At 43.3% G+C, this 19,779-nt stretch overlaps 2 protein-coding genes and 1 non-coding gene across 8 annotated transcripts in view; 1 reads left to right on the top strand and 2 right to left on the bottom strand.

Annotated features, from left to right (window-relative positions):
* Positions 1-283: 283 nt before the first annotated feature.
* Positions 284-14,030, bottom strand: ZNF839 (zinc finger protein 839). 6 transcript variants are annotated; one of them, XM_042869200.1, is made up of 8 exons: positions 13,976-14,030; positions 9,093-10,016; positions 7,534-7,785; positions 6,757-6,849; positions 6,263-6,415; positions 4,570-4,710; positions 3,470-3,608; positions 284-1,658 (listed from the first exon to the last, which is right to left on the bottom strand). In XM_042869200.1, exons 2-8 carry the CDS (start codon positions 9,975-9,977, stop codon positions 673-675), a joined length of 2,649 nt encoding a protein of 882 aa, XP_042725134.1. In that variant the 5' UTR covers positions 9,978-10,016; positions 13,976-14,030; the 3' UTR covers positions 284-672. The 6 variants fall into 6 exon arrangements, with proteins under 6 accessions (XP_042725134.1, XP_042725144.1, XP_042725124.1 ...); XM_042869210.1 differs by having other exon boundaries at positions 9,093-10,013; positions 13,976-13,991; XM_042869190.1 differs by lacking the exon at positions 13,976-14,030 and adding an exon at positions 10,819-11,298.
* The window catches only part of MOK (MOK protein kinase), a 21,257-nt gene continuing 12,871 nt past the window's right edge, over positions 11,394-19,779 (top strand). The window contains 4 exon segments of the mRNA XM_042869530.1: positions 11,394-11,600; positions 13,114-13,192; positions 17,252-17,366; positions 18,897-18,986. Of these exon segments, the coding sequence (XP_042725464.1) occupies positions 11,394-11,600; positions 13,114-13,192; positions 17,252-17,366; positions 18,897-18,986 (491 nt within the window).
* On the bottom strand, positions 11,595-11,668 carry TRNAI-AAU. The gene has a single exon. It is a non-coding gene; the product is annotated as a tRNA-Ile (tRNA).

Below are 19,779 nucleotides of genomic sequence, written 5' to 3'. Positions count from 1 at the left end.
CGAGAATACTTGAATACATTGCCAGTAGTTCAGTACAAATCAATTCTTGTGTGAGGCTATTTTTGTCTCTAACTCAGTGCACACACAGCCTAATGCTATTTAAATAAAGATCAGTTGGGCTGTCACATTGTTCCTGGAGTGCACAAGCATGGATTGTATTTGAAACCCCTATTTTTCCAGGCGGAGCTGTGCATGCCAAATCTAGATGCTGATGTATTCAACCTAGCTTTAAGAAAGTGCAAAACAGCAGTCTTCTCGTAATCTCAACAGCACAGAAAATGCATACTTTCAGATAGCTTTTATTTTACCCATACACAGTTTGCCAGTACACAGCACATCACTGCCAAAAAGCAGTACAACTTACTGCATTTTTAGATGGCTAGAGAGAAAAGGAATTGTGTGACAAACAGGAATAGTGCAACAGCTTTAGGATTGCCAGATTTCCACTTTCTACCCACCCCCCCAACATATAAAGCAAGGAGAACAATGTTAATTTCAGAATTTTTGGTTGCAATTGTTTTAGATTTTTATAAACATAAGTTATAAAAAGTATAGGGCATAGAAACAGTTTACAAATAAGTTAAATTTCAGTTATCTCACTATTCACATTAGAAAAATATACATTTTATATAGTCGGTCTTTCCCAGAAGAAAGACTGTGTAGTATTCTGATTTATGGCTCCAATTCACTCTGTGAGAGCAGAACATCTTCGCTTTGGCCATCTGCTTCCATTGCCAGTAGTGCTTCCACAGTTTCCAAAGGTATCCCGTCAGGTGTGCGGATGTGCATTGTAGTACCATCAGAATCAGTTACAATAACAATACCTTCTGCCTGAGACAAAACAGCAGCATTGGGATGAGACAAAATAAGCCCATCAGAAGTCTGAATAAAAATCTGTTCATGTCCCTGAGTCAAGAAGTCATGGCTCTCATCAGTAATCTCAAAAGCTACAGTTTGATCTACAGTAACTGCATTCTCCAGCTCGTGTTGTTCCTCTGTCCCACAAGAAAATTCGCTCATGTTATTATAAGCGCAGTCATGGTTCACACCAGCAGACAGGGTGGTTTCCTGAACAGGATTCTGGTGCAACTCAGCCTGAGCACCATGTGGATAATTTATTGGCACATGTGTTGAAAAAGCTTTTTCCATTTCCTGCATCTCAGCCATACCAGCGTCATGAAGTTGTTCAGATTGTCCTTTCAGAGCAAAACTCTGGTTTTCTTCTTGCGGTGTCTGACATTTTTGACTGAGACCATTTTCCTCACTGACTGCCAAGTCAGTGCTCCGAATGCCCACTGCATGCTCTGAGACAGAGTTGCAGGGTTCAGCAGCTGACAGTCCTCCTGCTGTGCTTTGACTCACCAAATGTACTTCAGCTAATTCTGGTGCACCTCCGGCTTCTACAGGCAATATAATTTCAGTATGTAGCAAAGATGTGTCAGCTGGAATACCTGGTCCCTGCCCATCTACAGGTTGGGAATACTCTATCCTCGTTTCCACAGTCTGAGAGAAGGTACCTGAATTTTCAGCATTGATTCTAACTTCTGAATCAACAAGTAAATTATGTTCCTCCTCTGCAGGTACAATGCTTCCAGTTGTGCAGCAAGTGACATGTCTGTCTTCTGAAAGCAGGATTTCTCCATTTAATGGATTAAGACCTGAAAAGTTGGAAGAAACATAGTTTTGTTGGGTAGTCTAACACTACTTGTCCAAAATATTATTTTTTCAGTGATAATTTTGGAGGAAATGCTAGAGTGCTTTCCTCTCTCAAATTAGCAAGCCTGAAGCATTTTCTATACAGTTTCAGAGCACTTTGGGGTGAGGGGGCCAGCATAACAATACTCAAGGTATTTTTTGGATAGTGAAATATTATTGTGTATTTCAATACGAAAGAGCCTTAAATAGAAGTAGCATTTTTTCCTGTTAATCTTGAAGACAGCCTGGGGTGAAAGTCAGATTTATCTTTTTTCCCCATCTGGCATACAGCCAGTAACATTATGCAATAAAGAACATGGCACAAGGTTGTCAGTTGCTCATCCTCATAAGCATTAATAAACTGACTGAAGCTTTAAAACTTTGATTAAAATTCTGTTGACAAGTCAAGCTTTTGAAGATTCAGAGAAGTCAAATTAGTGTGTAGCTAATTAGCTGTGTTAGCAGATTCAGGACCAGACTCAGCCTGAGACAGAAAGGGCAAAACAACAGGAATTTAGTTTGTTGTGCCACTTGTATGACTTGGACTAAGGGCTCTCAAGCACAGCAGGGAGCTGAACAATAACGGCTAAGTAGCAGGAGATTGAGCTGCCTGTTTTTATAACTGAAGATCAAAAGGAACAAAGGTAATTTTTGTTATGGAAGATATCATGGCACAAAAAAGGAAACCTAACAACTCTAAAAGGATTATTTTAACTTTTTGTACTGCAAACTAACAAGCCTACCAGCCTGTGCAAGCGAAACAGGATTCTTTTAAAACAGAAACAACCTAACCCACAACCTCATAGCTCAGAAGAAAACTGCATGATAAGAAGAAATAAGCACTGTCATGCAGAGAGCCTTTCAGAGAAACAAAATTAAACTGAGGGGGTGAAGTGGAATGGGGAAGCGGGTAACAACACAAAAACAAACGAGAAAGCAACCACTAACAAAGACACGCAAAGAGCAAAAGAAAAGCAGCTCATAGCAACATCAAAAAGATAGGTACAAAGCAAAGAGATGGAAGCGGTACACAGTTTACTAGAGATGGGTAAGGGCTGGAATCCTTCAAGACAGTGAACACAATGCCTCTGAATAGTGAAACGCTTTCAGATTAAAGACCAATGGAGTGTGGGGAGATTACAGGTGGCAACAATCTTGCTTTCTTCTCTAACCCACTGTTTGCCTGCCAACCTGAGGAGCCAGAGGAGTAAAGACAAAGAAGGGAGAAAAAAAAAGGACATGTGCCCAAAGACCATCACAAAAAATACTGTCTTAGTGCCAGTCATTAGCTCCTGCACCTCCCTTGGGATACAGGATAACCTCCAGTTCTTCCCCTCCCCCAGGTCCACAAAGCTCAGATGATTCCACCCCTGCAGTCCACTCAGGCAGCAGGAAGGACATACACACTGCTTCTCTTCTACTGCTCTCCCACTGCTAACACAAAGGTTGTGCACCGTCACCACTCTAAGGGACACTGCAGACAGGAAGCGGGCAGGAAGCACACAGCAGAAGAAAGTACTATTCTCCCAGTGCTGCAGTAATATCCATGTACACATTATTGTGCATTTAGAATTGAGCTACTGCTGTGCTGTGCATCATTCTTATCTTCCCCTCTTGTCAGTGAGGACTTTCCAGTAAAAAAGCTGCTTTTGAAGAACCTGGGAAGCAAGCTGAGAAATGAAACCTTAGGACAAAAACCACAGTAGTTTGAAGAACAAAGAATCGTTCAGCTGCTCCATGAACACAACAGAATTGGAAAACATGAAGAGGTTACCATCTTTTTCAAAGAGTGCACATAAATTTCCACTCTTTTCTTTCACTTCATCTTGACTGGAATAAGCATTATTCACATTCTCCATTACGTCTTCTAACTTGGTCCTTTTGGCTGATGGCAACAGTTCCTCCCCTGAGCTCTGTCAATACAAGAGATAATTAACTGGCTGCCACCATAACAGCTCACAACATTGGAAAAGAAAACAAGCTAACTAGGCACTTCACAGCAGTACTATCCTTGAAAACAAGATTTTGCATTGAAGTAAGAACTTCCTGAGCAGAAAGAATTTAAACACAGTTCTCATACTTTGCCAAACTACTACTGATAGATTTTGATATTTGGTAGAAACAAACCAGCCTAGTGTTAATATCACAGCTTCTCTCTAGGTTTTGGGGTTAGCTGTATTGCGTGACACCTGCCATAAACTCTCTCTGACTTCAGTAAACAGCTGTAAACAACTTGTCCAGCATCGTTGGCTTAATGAAGAACAGATCAGCTCTAATCTAACCACAGGCAGAAAATGGAAGAGTACTAATCTTGTTCGTCCGCCACCAGAAACAACTCCAGATTACATAGAACAGTTGAGGGAAAGGACCGTAAGGATATGACTTTCAAGAAAATGAAATAGAGCACAGCCTGCTCCAGATTTCAAGAAACCAAATCTGGTAAACTGACTTGTTAGAAAGAAAGCAACTGTTTTCACGCACCTCTACCAACCAATTATTAGTGCAAGAGCTTCCCCAGTGCCCGAACCTGCTATAGGTAAGATCTTATTGGTAAGAGAAGTTATAGAATCTGAGGATCCTTCTTACCATGGGGCCCATTTACTGCCACATCAACAGGATTCTTCTCTGTATCGTGGTATTACATGTTAACCTTTGAGATTCTGTCTCCAGTATTACAGAGCATTAATGCAAAGTACATCTGCTAGTTCACATGCTCTGCTGTGACACCACAGTAGAATATTCACTTGAGTATTTACAAACCCTCACTTTAATACAGGTCAGATAATACTAGTGTGATTTCTAAAAACGTATCTATTTCAACAAGCTTCAATTTGTTCTGGTTCCATTTTTAGTTTTCACAAAAGCATTCCATACCTCAGCTAACCGTTTTTGTCCCAGTGTCTCCACAGGCACTTGCTCGCTAACCATTTTAATTATGCACTGTGAACAAGAGTCTACACCGTGCATCTTTTGTTCGCCAGAGGTTATTTCTGCAATTCCTAGAGATTCGGCAACCTGTACAAACAGTTACAGGAAAAAATAAGTGACAGTTAGTCTCTCCAATCTCAATATATTTCTTCAAACTGAACTACAAGGACAGAATTTCAGTCTGACAGCTCAATTAAGTATTTAACCTGCTATGTTTTCTACTAACTTCCGGATTAATAGAATATTTCCAAGTGAATATTAACAGGTGAACTCAAAGACACTGGTTACATACAGAATCCAAGAATGGTTACTAAGAGCAGAGCTTAATACAGAACTCTGTGTAGGCTCTTCATTACTTAAAAAAAAAAAAAAACAACAACATTTAAGTCTTCCTATTTTAAAGGATCTGTTAGGAGCTTGTATGTATTTTCCACATTCTCTTTTCATCTTTATGTAGGTATGCTACGATACGACCTCTCTGGCTGTTATCTTCTAAAGAGCAAATTCTATATTAAAAAGGCATGTTGAAACTGAAGAAAACAAGAAACAGGTTCCATTTTGGGACTGACAGCATCAACAGCATCCTTTTACTCGGTGCACCTTCACTACTGCAAACAGAAACATCAGTGGTAATCGGCTACAAAACAGCCAGATGAGCAGGCAGTACATCTAGGAAGTTTTTCAGTACATAGAGCGAACATGGTGACTTATTAAAAAAAGAAGAAATACTAACTGCTACTAACAGCCTACACAGGATTTCACTTCTTAACTGGGATTATTGTAAGAGCCAGCATTCTCTCTCTACCTCTTCTACTCTGGGTTTTCTGTATGTTCGCTCATTGTGGCTGCAAGTTCAGTGCACAGGTACCCTAACAAACACATCATTAGGAATTGTGTTGGAGGCAATATGGAAAGTAGTGTTTTTGATACCGGAAACAGAGAAGGGAAAACAAAAATACGTTAAGTACAAAGATCTGTTTTATTCCAATCAGAAGGAACACAGACTATGTAAAAGGATAAACAGATCCATATAACACACAAAAAAAGTCTTTCTAGACACAACTGCATATACAGTGAATCTGCAGTTGTTGAAATAGCAGTTTGTAATTTCATTAATTTATTCTCTAACTTTTGTATTTGCCAGTATGACTGAACTGCACACAAGCATTCAGTTTGCGCTCATTTTGCAATGAAACCATGGATCCTTTTAAATCAAGGTCGCTCATTTTAAATACAGCCCCTTCCCTCCTAACTAAATGTCACAATATACTTCTAATGTTGAACACACCCTGCAGTGATGTGCAGCTTCATGGTACTCTAAATATACACAGGTATCAGAAATCAGCACTGCTAGAATTGATGTTATCATCTTTTATATATATATATATATATATATATATATATATATATATTTCTAGTTATATGCGTTGTCACATATTAGAACTGTAGTTTTATTATGGATTTCTTTTTCTCTTTGCTTGGTTATTGTACTTTTTAAACACTACCACTTTTGCTCATTGGAAAACATGCTTTGTTCAAGTTTACCAGGATAAAAAAAATTTATCAGAGAAAATATAAAAAAATAATCTAAAAATAGACAAAAAAAAAAATCGCAGTTCCAAGGAGAACATTTTGTTACCTTAGCATCTTTTATTTCAATTGGCTGCTGGCAGCTCAGAAAATCAGAATTACTGAGGTAATCATAAGCCATTTTCTTTACCATATTATGCAACTCTTCAAATTCTCTATACACATTAGGGAAGTAAGCTTTGGCTGGACAACCTTTTTCAACCTGGAAGAGAAGAAATGTGTTGTTTCCCCCTATATATTTCAAATAGCATGAAAGAAAAATCTTTTGTTTTGTTCAGTGTTTAAAAATACTATCAGTCAAATCAAGACTATGGAATTTTCAGAAACACCACTGAACCAAGCAGCAGAGTTAGACTTTCAATAAGACCCATCAACATTTTGCCTGTGTAAAACTGAAGTGACATCTAGAACATCTACATTCTGCACAATTCTAACTTAGAAAAAACAGATGCATTACTCATGGAATCTTTTTCTGTATATCGATGAAAGCCTCCCTAAAATAATTAATATATTTACATTAAAAAGATAAAATGATAATCTCACCTTCATCAACAGGAATTCATACACTGTAACAAGCTCTGTAAGACGTGGGAGAACCAGCTCCATCAAATCTTCATTATCACATTGTTGTATTAGCTATCAAAAGTCATAATGAGTTTATTAAAGCAAAGTAGCCTACAAAGGTAACGCAGCCCACATTCAGAAGTAAAATAGTGCTGCTTTTCTGTAGGATACACGAAGTTACCTTACACTACAGTGATTTCTTTCTCTGTTTCAAATAGACAGCAGACAGACTCTCAGTCCCATAAAGCAGTCGCTATTAAAAAATGCAGCCTAGAGGTAGGTTTGCCTTTTGGAAAAAGGCTGGAGGGGAGGATATACATACTGTATGTTTATGCAGCTTAGAGAATAGATGCAAACGTAACACCAAAAGAGGAGATGAGAAATACCTCAAAACAGTTACTACCCATGTTTACAGATAACACTCAGTCCCATAAACGTTGCAAACTCAGAAAAGGAACAGAGGTGATGCACAGTAGTAGCTAGCAACTTCTTCAGAAGAAATTCTTCAGAAAAAAAGCAAGAGTACATCTACATGTCCAAAAGACTTTCCACAGAGTTCCCATTTTCCCTTTTTTCTCCCCTTAAAAGCCATTATTAATATTTTCTTCTTAGAAAATGCCTTAGGCTTTTATCAGTGAACAGGAATGCCAGCTGTCAATCCTTTTGAAAACGAATCTTTGCACCGATTCAAAAACTAAAACCAAAACGACGGGGAAAAAAAGATACTTATGAGATAATTGCAGAAGAGAACCATACCTCTTTTAACCTAGCTCTTCTTCTGAATACATTGCGCTCTGTGGACACACCACTAAGGGACTTTGAAGGGGACTGACCAGGTCTGCTAAGCCTCCCAGAACACCTGGATCTTCCACCCACCCTCGGTCGACCGCGTCTCTTCGGTCTTCTGGGTCTTCCAGGTCCTTTTGCTGTTATGGGCCCCCGCTGTCCTGAACTGCTTTCATTCTGTTGTTCTGCCAACAGGTTTCTGCTTTCTGCAGACTTACAAGTCTTAAATGAAAGAAAAAATAAAAGCCTTTTTTCATCATTTTAAACAGTGCTTTAAGTACAGCATCATTTTATAATGAAATTCTTAGTCTGGGCAAAAAATAAATAGGATATTAAACAAATGCAAGGCTGAATACAAGCAAAGGTCTCATTTGTTTTCCTCTACCTATCCGTGTACCAGCTTTGGTAAGCCTGATATTCTTTCTAGAAAACCTCTTTGCCTGAGCAAGAACACTGTTTAAAGCAATGAGTTACAGTACAAACTTTGAGAAATGGGGTTTTCCAGCTAAAGACTGCAGGTACTACAGCAATCTAGCAGTCAGTAATAGTACTGAGATAGTCTGAAGGAGATTTTCCATCATCTTGCATGAAATGAATGCTGCACAGGGAAACAAATACATAATAATGCAGACAACTGAGTTCAGTATTCTGTGCTTCTCTCTTTTTCCAAAGATGACAGAATAGTGCAGGGAATGAGGGTTGTATTTACTGCACTGGAACTCTGACCTGCAAATTTTCATATTTCTGACAACTTCTGTTTTACCAATAAAAGTAAAAAATGGGACGCTGCTACATCTAAAAGATTACACAACTACATCAACAACGGCATCAGCTATTGCTACAAACTGTTAGTTGGGAGGTAACTTCATTTGGAAGAGGAGCTTTGAGTTGGCAAGCTTAAAACATCACAGAAAAAATGCCACTGTGGTGGCTTCCAGTTCAGAGTCAAGATGAAAGTACTCAGTTCACAGAGGTAAGCTAAGCCTCACTTTCAAGACTTGCTCTAGGAAGAGTTGCAGTCCACTCTGATTCCAAATAAGTTTCACCACAGAAAATCCTCTATTTCAGTAACAGAAATTGATAAGGCAGTTGATGCCTTGCTGTCTGTCATGCAAAAAGCACGATCAATGTTAGCATTCTTCTCTGAGTGGACAAGAAAAGGCTATTAATGCAGACCTGCAGACCGTATGTTGGAAATCCAGTAACAATCATGCAAGGAATGTTTTATGTGCCTCTGCAGGAACACTATTCCTGATGCAATTTCAAAGAAAATGAGCTGTCATCTCTTATGAGCATTTTAATCAGCACTGTGTCTAAGTTTGCATATTAGTAAATACTACTGAGCAGTACTGACTTGTATGTTTCACTAATGAGACGTACAAGTGAATGAATTCACATGTATTTAAATTTCTACCTTCAGTCTTAAATAAACACTGTTGTCAGTGGGAACTCAGATGAATGACTGCAGTATGCAGCTATTAAACTGCCCTTCTGATTTCTACAAAACTGACAGCTGTAACACACTTTACCTGTTCAACCTGTGAGCCAGCAGTTTCTTCCAAATTGGTAGGTAGTGCGTTTTCATTATTTAAAGTGACAGCAATGGAATTCAAATGCACTGGACTCATAATTTCCTCTCCTATTCCGCAGAGATTGTCCACAGATATGCTTCCATTAGGTTTATTTAAGGGTGTTTTTTGAGGTACAGACTCCAGCTGTCCATGACCAGGGTTAAGTTTATAATGTCTTGCTAATCCTCCTTTTCCTATATAGGACTTTTCACAAGTCTGACACTTAAACATTTTGGGTTTCAGATTATAATTTGAAGAATTGAACAATGCATCCTTTCCCTTCACCTTTCCCTCTTCATCATCTTCTATAATCAGCTCAGAGTAGTCGTCGGAATCAGACTGATGACTATCAGCCAAATCCTCCATTTTAATGAATTTATAATCTTTAGCCTTGTACTTTGGAGGGCGTGAAATCCGTCCAGAACGAGTTTTCACTTTCAAAGACTTTTTTAGCTTGTCATCTTTCTGTTTTTTTTCAAGGCATGGCATCAGAGTGTTTGTTGAGCTGGCTGCAATATTTGAAGACCTCGCAGGTGATACTGTGGCACGTGCAGTTTTCTGTCCGTTTAGCACCTTACATGTAGGAATCTTGTTCACAGGCACTGATCCATGAGACGGTAAAGGTTTCTGCATAAGCAACTGAACTGGAGACTCAGAAGAACTATGCAGGAAAAGCTGCTGCTGCTGCTGCTCAGGTCCTGTAACAGGCTGCATCTTAATTATCTGGGGATTAATAATGCCAAGTCCTGGCATGCTGGAATTTCTACCAACAGACTGACTCAGCATTACAGTTTTGGACTGGATTGGTGCCAAGGATGGCACTGGCCTTTCTGTTTCCTTCATCTGTCCTGGCTGAACTTGAACGCAAATGGCTTCCAGCTGCTTTTGTGGAAAAAAAGAAGAGCTGAGATTACACAAATACCGCATTTGTTAGATGAACATGGTATTTACCAATATGACACGTATATACCTTTAAAGGAAGGCATAAAGAAATGAGCACACATCATTCAATTTCCATTTCAAAGCATCAAAGCACTGATTTAATGTCAGAGCACAGATTCTCTTCCTTCAAGCTATGGCTTTCCTGCATGTTCAGCAATGTAACTGCTGTCAACTAAAGCATGTAAAGTCTTCTCCCAGGTCACACCGCAGCACTGTTTCCTGCAAGCAGGCTGGTTCTGGGACAGCAGCACTGCTATCACCCAGGCACATCTGTAACCTTTACCAAAACAAATGCAGGAGAACTACAGCTTGTAACATGATGCAGGCCGAACACCAGACCCAGAACACACAGCAGTAAGTGCTCTGTTCAAGAAAACTTTATGACGACCAGTACAACGCACTTCATGCTTCCTCTTATCCCTTCCTTCCTATTCTCCCCTCTTCCAAGTTCCTGGCTTAGCTCTGCCCAATCTCCACCAGCTCCTCTCCCCCAAGGGAGCAGGAAACCACCTGCCTTACCCTGGGGTCAAAAACCATTAAAAATGGAGATGTCTTAAGACCACCCAGTCCAACCCCAGCCCGTCCCCGCTGACCACGTTCCTCAGCACCACTTCTCCGCGGTTCCCGGAGAACACCTCCACGGACGGCGATTCCCCCACCTCCCCACGCAGCCCGTGCCGCCGCATCGCCGCGCTAAGACCTCCTTCCCGCCCCAGAGCCAGGCGGTTCCTCGGAGCCCTACCTGCCGCGGGAGGAGGCGGGCGGGCGCCGGTGCCGCGCCGCGCTGCAGGGCCACGCGCTGGGCCACGCTCCGCAGCTGCAGGGCCGCGTTCTGCACGACGGCTGCCGGCGGTGCGGGGGGCTCGGGGCCGCAGTCCCGGAGCGGCGGCGACGCTTCCCGCAGCTCCCGGGCCCTGCTCACCCTCTCGATCACCCTCCGCAGCTCCGCGGGGGCCAGAGGCGTGGCGGAGTGGCGGGACGGCGAGGGCGGCTGCTCCTCCGCCCTCGCGTAGAGGACGGTGCCGCCTTCCTGAGCGGCCGAGCTCCGAGCCGGCTTCTCCGGAACCGCCCGCAGCTCTGCCGGGGCCGGGAGGCCGCCGCTTTCTTCCGCCGCCGCCGCGCCCAGGGTCGCCTCCCCGCAGGCGGCTCCGGGGGGCTCGCCCTCAGCCGGGGGAGGAGGACGCGGTGGCGCGTCGGTGCCCCCCTCCTCTGGAGCCGCCATCTTGGCAGGCGTCAGCAGGCGGCAGCCGCATCGACCCCCCCGGGCGGCTCTCGGAGGCGCGGGGCGCAGTCAGGGCATCGGCGGCGCGCGGGCCAATGGCGCCCCCGGGGCGGGGCCGCACAGTACCGACGGTGGCCTCGAGGGGGCAAAAAGCTGCGGAGGCGCTTCTGGGGCGTGATCGACACGCGAGGGTAAACGACGACGGCGTGACGTGGAAGGGGGAGAAGCGCGCACGCAGCCTTGAACCGAAACACTACTGTGGGGGGGGGAAACGTAACAAAAACTCTATCACCCTCTGGCCCGTACGGGGATCGAACCCGCGACCTTGGCGTTATTAGCACCACGCTCTAACCAACTGAGCTAACCGGCCCGGTGGTGCGAGTCGTTTCTCCCTCAGTCCCTAAAGGGATTTAGCCCCAGTCTTCTAAGTGTGCTCCATTCCTTGCAGTGGCCGTATTACAGATGAAGAGTTCTTTCAACTCGAAAGCACGGGAGAGAGATGCGCAGAGACCCAGGTGCCACAGATTCACCTCCCTAGGAAGCATGGAAAACACTGAGCGCTCAGTGTATTTTTTGCAGTTTGCAAGCCTGTGTCGCCCGCAGCTCCTTTCAGCAGCAATTGCTTCGTATTTCAGGAGCATCCCTTCAGGGTTTGTCAGAACACCTGCGTTGGAGGATGCGACCAAAGAACGGAGCGCGGGGGCTACGCTCGGTACGACTCGGTGTGAGCCGGGCGCCCTCAGCGATACCATTCCCACCCACTGCGAGCCAGCGGCGCGCACACCTGTAACGGGCTGCGTTCTACAGCCTGCAGTGGCAGGCGGGAGCCGCTAGGGATCAGACGGCCATCGAAGATAGATGCTGGGATGCAAAGGCGCGGTAGCGCCCGGCACAAACCAGAGCTACAGGTGCGGCATTCAGCATCAGGGAACGCCTTTCAGCTAGAAGCGAGGGCTGCGCAGACCGCTCACAGACTCCCTCCATCCTGGGAGAACGCCTGAGGAGAAAAATCATCCCACAGAGGGGCACAACGCCACACGGAGCAACCCCGCGCCCGACCGCCGCCCCGCCTCCTCAGCCCTAAGGCGCACGCGCAGCGGGCGGGGCAGCGCCGGCTGCCTCTCGCACTGCGCCTGCGCGAGGCCGAAGCCCGGGGCGGGCGGGCGGGCGGAGCCTGCGCGGTTGCCAAGGCGACGGGAATACAACATGGCGCGCTGAGGGAACGGCTCGGTGGGGCTCGGGGACCCGCAGGCGAGCGCAGGATGAACAGTAAGAGGCTGCGGGGGCGGGCGGCGGGATCCGCTCGACCCGAGGGCGGGAGGCTCCTCGCGAATCGCAGCGCGAGCTCGGGCGTCTCTTGAGGCGCCACCGCCGGCAACCTCTGCTAAGGGGCCGGGGCGGCGGCGGTGCTTTGAGGCCCCGGAGGCCGCAGCCCCGAGGTTTCCTCATCTTGCTGCTGGATAATGCTGTTCTCCTGCACGCCCAGCCTGCTAACGAACGTTTCTGCAGGGCAGCGGCCTGCCCGCCTCCCAGTCTCTCCAATTGCCTTTGCAGAAATCACGAGTTCCCTCTTTCTTACCACGATCTGCAAGCCGTGCCTTCCATTGCTTGGCATCGGTCTTCCTATACGCCATGTCACGCCCCACGCTCTCAGCAGGTCACTGAGTGCCTCAAGTGTCACAGCCTGCTGACCGTGCCCGAGGGCAAACTTTCCATTGCTGTCTTCATTTCTGCCTTCTCACATGCCTTAACACTACACCTAAGCACCATGGCTTTTTCTTCCTCAGCTTCATTTCAACAGAATATGTGCCTTAGGTGTTATACCACCCTATTGACTGCTGTAGTGCTGTCTTTTCTGTCACTTCACAATGGATTCTTCAGTTCCAAGTTGAAGGTGATTTTCTGTGCTCTCTAGATACAGAGACATGGGCCCAGACTTTGCATTCTATTACTCACACAACTTTCATTGCTCTTACTTTCTGGCTCCTGTAGCTTTTTGTACACCAGAATGCCTTTCTAGTGAAGGATTGCTTCTCTGCCATTCTCACAGCCACAGCTCTGGTGTTAGACTAGTTCAAGTTGCCAAAACTTATTCTTGTAAATAACTTGTGTATCCTAGTCCTTATTTTGTTGACTTGTATGGAATTTTATTCCATTTTCCTAATCCTTGTCTGCCTTCTCTAATCATTTGAAGCCTCTTAGACTCTACACATGCTGAAATAGCCAGGAAAGAAAGGTTAGTTAGCATCTGCATTGCTACAGATGCCACTAAAAAAAAAAAAAAAAAAAAAAAAAAAAAAAAAAAGAATCGGGGATTAGGTCTTCTGCATTTCTTGATGTTATATCAGCAAGAGAAACACTGTTTACTTAATTTAATCCTTAAAGTAGTCAGTCTTAAAACACTCAGGAAATTTTAAAGTCTTATCTCTCTTCACCACAAATTCAGCTAAACTCACTGGTAGTTTTGTTTTGCAGCTGTATTAAACATCATAGCTTAACACTGAAATATTTCAACCTGATTATTCTATTTCAGTGTTTGCTTGAAGTTACTGTAATTTACTGCTTAATGGTGTCTGTCGTTAGAGGCAGTGAAACTGCTGCTGATAAGTTCTTTGCAATACCATGCAAAGCATTACTAGGAATATCTATAATCACATACAAGAAAAAGTTGACTTACCCAGCTAGTGATGAAGATCTCTGGCTATAGACCACTTCTTAACAGACAGCCGTCACCCAGGAGACATTCTTCCTTCCACGGAAAGCCCTTAAGTGAGCCCAGGGAGGTGTGGACCCTGGGTCCACCTCTTCCAGTCACGTGGAAAGCACAGATGAATCTCTTGCACCTGTGCTTCCTGGGCCAGCCACCCCCTTCACCAGGTGCCCAATCATCATTTTGGGCTGTGACATAACAGTTCCCCTATAGACTAGTTGCCATCTAATCACTTTTGAGGAATCGGTTATGTGGAAGTGAATGTTTAAGGATCTTCATAAATCTTGGCTTGTGGACTTCAAAATTGGTGTTAAATTGTTGGGATGCTGCAAGTCTAATTTGTTTTCCTTCTCAATCTGTAAAATCACGCTATTATTCTTATAATGTCTGAGTTCCTCTCAGTTTCTCATTAAACAATAACTTGTTGTGCGATCACTCTCCCATTTCCTCCCTAGGAGAAAGGCTCTCCCATTTTCAGTGACTTGCTTTGTTAAGAGTTTACATGCTAATTTTATGCATCAACAAAAAACCAACATTTTGACTAATGCAATTTTCATTTCTGATTCTCAGCTGTCATTCTTGTCACTGGTGGAGAGGATGGCTCTCCAGTCTTTTCCTCAGGTGTTTGTTATTTGCATGTAATCTTTTTTTGCATGCCTTGCAGCATTTTATTGTAAAAATAAGTAGACCAGTGGTGGTTTCAACCTAATGGGCAGATAATTGCTTCAATTGCTTTATCGCTCCTGTCTTCAAAGGAAGAGAGAGAGAAAAGGTGATGGAAAAGTGCTCAAGGGTCAAGATAAGGACTGAGTATTAATCACAAATTGCTATAATGGACAAAACACTCTCAGCATAGGGAAATGAATGCAGTTCGTTGCCCATTGCTAACAGACCAGAGCGGTGAGAACCAGAAGCCAAGTAAAACTACCTTCCTCCCGTCCACCCTCTTCTCCCTCCTTCCCTGGAGCAGCACAGGGAATGCAGGCAGTCCATAACACTCCATCGCTGCTCCACCATAGGCCTCCCCTGGGCTGCAGGGTGCTTCTGCTCCATGCCTGGAGCACCTCCTGCCTCACCTTGGTGGCAGCAGGGCTGCTTCTCTCCCTCCTCTCTCCCGGCTGCAGTTCCTCAGCTGTTTTTCCTTCTCTTAAATCTGCTCTCCCAGAGGTGCACCCAGCATCGCTCATGGCTCAGTTGGTCAACACATAACTCAACTTTTATGGCTACTTGGGTATTTTTTTGCCATGGAAATTGGCTCTGCTGCTGTATGAGCACGTAGCACAGCCATTGTGTTTGTGTCTTAGTGGAGATCAGTTGCTAGCAAAAACTCTATTGATAAACCTTCTTTAGAAATGTTGGACTTAAATACTTTGATTTTATGACTCATGTTTTATATTTAGCAATTTAGATGGGAAATTAAAACTTAAGGAGGGCATGTGCTTCTTGCTTGTGGTCCTCAGAGCTCACGAAAGATTAGAAATCACCCTGCTTGAAGCACTGCCTGCCCAGTTTCTGCTAACAGCCACACGTGCTAAACCCCATGGTCTCACCCATACTTTGGAGTCTCTGCTATTGTCTCCTTTACCCATAATGGTTTTCAAATTCTATTTCTGCTTCTAATAATTGTTCCATATATAACTGTGTAGAGAGCGCTAGACTGTGTGATTGGTTTTAAATTGCTCTGTTTTCTCTCTTTTTCTAATTAGAAGGCCTAATTTGTGAGTTTAAGGGGAAAAGGGGAGGAAACAATGTAGGAAATGAAAAGACTGTTTGAATTTATGGAGAGGACTGGGTTTTAAAGAAAATCAGGGCAAAGAAATATATATATTTTTTACACTGGAACAGCATGAAGCGTGATAATCAGAAAACCTCAGCAGCAGATGACAAAAACAAGACAAGCAAATGACAGTTCTCCCAGAAGCTTCTTTGGAGAAAGGGGGGGTTGCGTGGGGACAGTTTCTGCTAATTAAAATGTAAGCACTTGCATCACAAGGTAAGAAGACTTTTAACAAGTGCGAAGCTTGGGGAGGAGAAAAGAGGTGAAGGCAACACAAACTGATTGTTAGTTGGAAAACATCATTAGAATGTCTCTGCCTAAGTGACTTTTCTCTCTGCAGAATTCTTTGGCAGGCTTTCTCTGCTATGAGGCTGTATTTATACTTGTAAATTAAACATATCTGGAAATCTTCTTGGCCACAAAGAGCAACTGGCATGAAATGACCCACATCTACACTAGTAAATTCCCTTCTCCTCCAATCCAAGCAGTAGGACAGAATCTGATCGAGGAGTGGCCTTAGAAGGAGTGCTCCCATCAGGTTAGGAAGGCTTCTGGGAGGGCAGTGTCGCAGAGCACATCCTGGCTCCATGCTGTCCTGGCAGCTTATGCAGACAGCTGCACTTCCTTGGAGTTACTGCTCTGCTGCTTGACTCCCCAGAGGGGCTCAACAGGGTAGAGGAGGTCTCCTGCTCTGCCTCCCTGGGTTTGGATCTAGCTCAAAAGCAAGAGCAGCATAGAGCTTAGCAGAGTTGGGTTTTGTGCAGGTAAAATAAATGGAAGAAGTATCAAGGGTAGAATCTGTGGGTGCTATAAATAAAGGGAAACAGGAGGACAAGGTGGGTGAAGAGAACCAGTCAGTGGGATTGAGAACAGTTGATTAGAATGCTGGAGGAGAATAAAGGAGGAAAGAAATGTCAGTTCTGAAGGAGATCAGAAGAAGACTGAGAATATTTAAGTAAAGCCTTATTCTTGGCCTACTTGGATACTCTTGACTGAAGACGATAGGGGAATAAAGCTTTAAAACCAGTAATTACTTTTCTTTAAAAAAGAAAAAAGTGAAACAATGCCAAGATACCCTTTCAAGAAAATGATACATTTCTGAAAGACACAAAGCATAAATGCATTCCTCAGTTGCTAATGCACTGTAAGAGAAAGAAAGGATAAGAAGTGCCACGTGGAGAGCATCGTGTCTCTGAGCGAGGAGGCACGGTTACTTCTGAACCTTGTTAGTGTATTTCAGGAACACAAGTTCATGTAATATGAGCAGCAAAATGTTGTTTTCTGTTATTCCTTATATTTCCTCTCAAAGAAGTTTTTTTCTGTGCTAACAGAAAAAAAAACAAACAAACAAGCTTTTATTAAAAAAAAGATTCCAGTAGTCAGAATTTAGCAAATTACTCTGGATCGCTATGCGGTCGTTGTAACAATTTCTACTGTAAAGTGAAACAATGTGTTTTTGTTTTTAGAATACAAACCAGTTTGTAAGATAGGAGAGGGAACGTTTTCTGATGTCCTGAAGATGTTGAGTCTTAGAGATGGAAAGTACTATGCATGTAAATGCATGAAACAACATTTTAAAAGGTATGCGTAACTAATTCTACTCCTGCAGGGTATCTGACTGAAATCTAGTGGGGAAATGAAAAATAAGGATTAAGTGAAGGTTTTTGAATACTTGTGTAGTAAAAAGGTTTGCATGCAGTGTAGGAAGAGATCTCTGCTGCTTATTATGAAGGGCCTTCCTATTTGGCAGTGGGGTTATTACCTTGAGTACTTGAACTGTTGTCCTCTACTATAGCAAATGCTGCCTGACCACTGCTGGATGGAAGGTTAAACAGGAAAAGTAGGGGCCACGTGGAAGCAGAGACATTCACTTGACATTCTGCTTCAAATATGCATGCACCCAACTCTGCTTTTGTAGGTCACTGACCTTATTCTCACTTAACTCTCTTAACTTCCTGCTGCTCGCAGTGGGAGTGACACGTTGGTACAGAAGACGTAAATTAGGACATTTTGCTCTGAAGTGAAACTTCACTAATGTCAGCGGTTTACTGTCTCAGAACTTTAGAGAAGGAAAAGTGGAAGTGTGAAAAAATTACTGTAAGCTCAAACAAACACAAAAGAACCCAAATATCTTCAATTAATGATGTGACTTCTGATTCTCTGCCGCGTTAGACAACTGTTGGGTCATTTATGCATTACCTACTACTAACCAGACTTGTCCAGTTTGTGATCAAAAGAGTACTGAAACTACCTGCTCAGCTACATCAAGATCAGGAGGTATGCAGTTCGGTGGTAGGGAATAACAAGCCAACTTGTGTTCTCACGTAGTACGGTTTTAATGTTGTTTAGGCCTTTAACCCTCTGGTGAATTGGCTGACAAATTCTCTTGGTAAACTCTTCAAGAAACAGACAAGTGTTTTAAACAGAACAAGCCCACTCAAAGCATTTCTCCTGGTTTCAAATTGGAAAATCACGACTTGGTGTTTAGCTTTAAAGTCATGAAAAAGCTTATGTCTCCTCTTCTGATCCATTTAACAGTGTACAAAGCTCTTTGTTTCCTCCTCCCTCCTCAGAGGTTCTATAGCATTTAGTTTTGTTGTTTATTGTAGTCTAGGGGGGCAACAAAATAATTAATCAACAGCTGAATAGCATGTATTTTTCATGTAATTGCTTAACATTCAAACTGAATTTTAAATGTTAAATTTGGCAAGGCTAGACTGTCACTTCCAGCAGCATGCTGAGCAATAATTGGTATGATTTAATGTTTAACGCCAGCTTAGAATGAACTGCATCATATTACGTGTCACAACATTCCTGCCAGCTATGTCCATGGCACAGCAGCTGGTGTCTAGAGCACAGTACATGACTGATCATGTTAAGGTAAGTCCAGCTGCTCTGGACTGCAAGAAGGAATGGAGCCAATAATCTGCTGATTATTGATTTGTTCCATAAAGAAACAAAGCAGACAAACAATTTATCTGATGCTGCACTTGTAAGTTCAGTTTCAGAACTAGTGTGAAGTGAGTTTTGACAGTCGTGGCAGGGGAGGACAATTGTAATCTGGTCTCTGATTGCAAGTCAGTTTTCTTTTTCTTTTTAGTTCAACTTTAGTATTGAACAAGTGAATAATCTGAGTGAAATACAAGCCCTGAGGAGGTTGAGTCCACATCCTAATATCCTTACGTTACATGAAGTTGTTTTGTAAGTATGGTTCATTCATTTCTTCCTTGTTTTGTTCAAGCAACATGCGGTAACTTCTGGATCTAGAGGCAACCTGTAGGAGCTCAGCCAGCCTTTCCTTCCAGCAGAAAGAAAAAACAGCAGATCTGTCAAATTCCGAAGTCATTGTGGTATTTTGTTAAATGAGAGCTCACTGTCTTTTGCAGCCATCTGAAAAACACTTCAACATCCGTATTAAGATGACAGGCTAGATGTATTTCTAGCATACCTAAACTTCATGTTGTAACATAGAATACTTGCTGATGATTTGAACCCTTGTCCCAAACCCACTGAGTTACTTTAACTACACAACACTGAGTCTGCTGGAGACTCTTGGTTTGGCAAGCTCAGAGCTTCTTTGCTGAAATATGCCCTGATACTTCAAGGATCTTGGTTTGGCCTGGCGTTTTGAAGTCGGGATCCAGACAAGCTATTTGGCAGCATCATTTTGTAGGTAGGTTTACAGATACTCCTTTGCAAATAGTACACGAGAAGCTGGTAGTCATGTCAGCAGCTCTCTGGAATTCTCAGCTTCAGCTGCTGTGATGTTAATACAATGTCATCCAGAGGGCCAACCAGCTCACCTAGCTCTTTTTCAGTCTGTGAACTGGATTGCTGATTGTACCCTCACTCATTAGTTGTCAGGGTTAACAGCATTGCAGAGGGGTGTGCTTTAATGCAATTATCTTAGAAAAACGGAAGGCCAAGAGACATCTGCCTCTACAGGGCAGTGAAATGGAAAATAAAGTATTAGATAGAGTATCATCTACCTAAA

Source organism: Lagopus leucura, unplaced genomic scaffold (genome assembly GCF_019238085.1).
Source record: "Lagopus leucura isolate 7727_CA_CO unplaced genomic scaffold, USGS_WTPT01 Super-Scaffold_1, whole genome shotgun sequence".
NCBI lineage: Eukaryota > Metazoa > Chordata > Aves > Galliformes > Phasianidae > Lagopus > Lagopus leucura.
The sequence above is the reverse complement of the archived record's forward strand: the minus strand, read 5'-3'. Positions and strand labels throughout refer to the sequence as shown.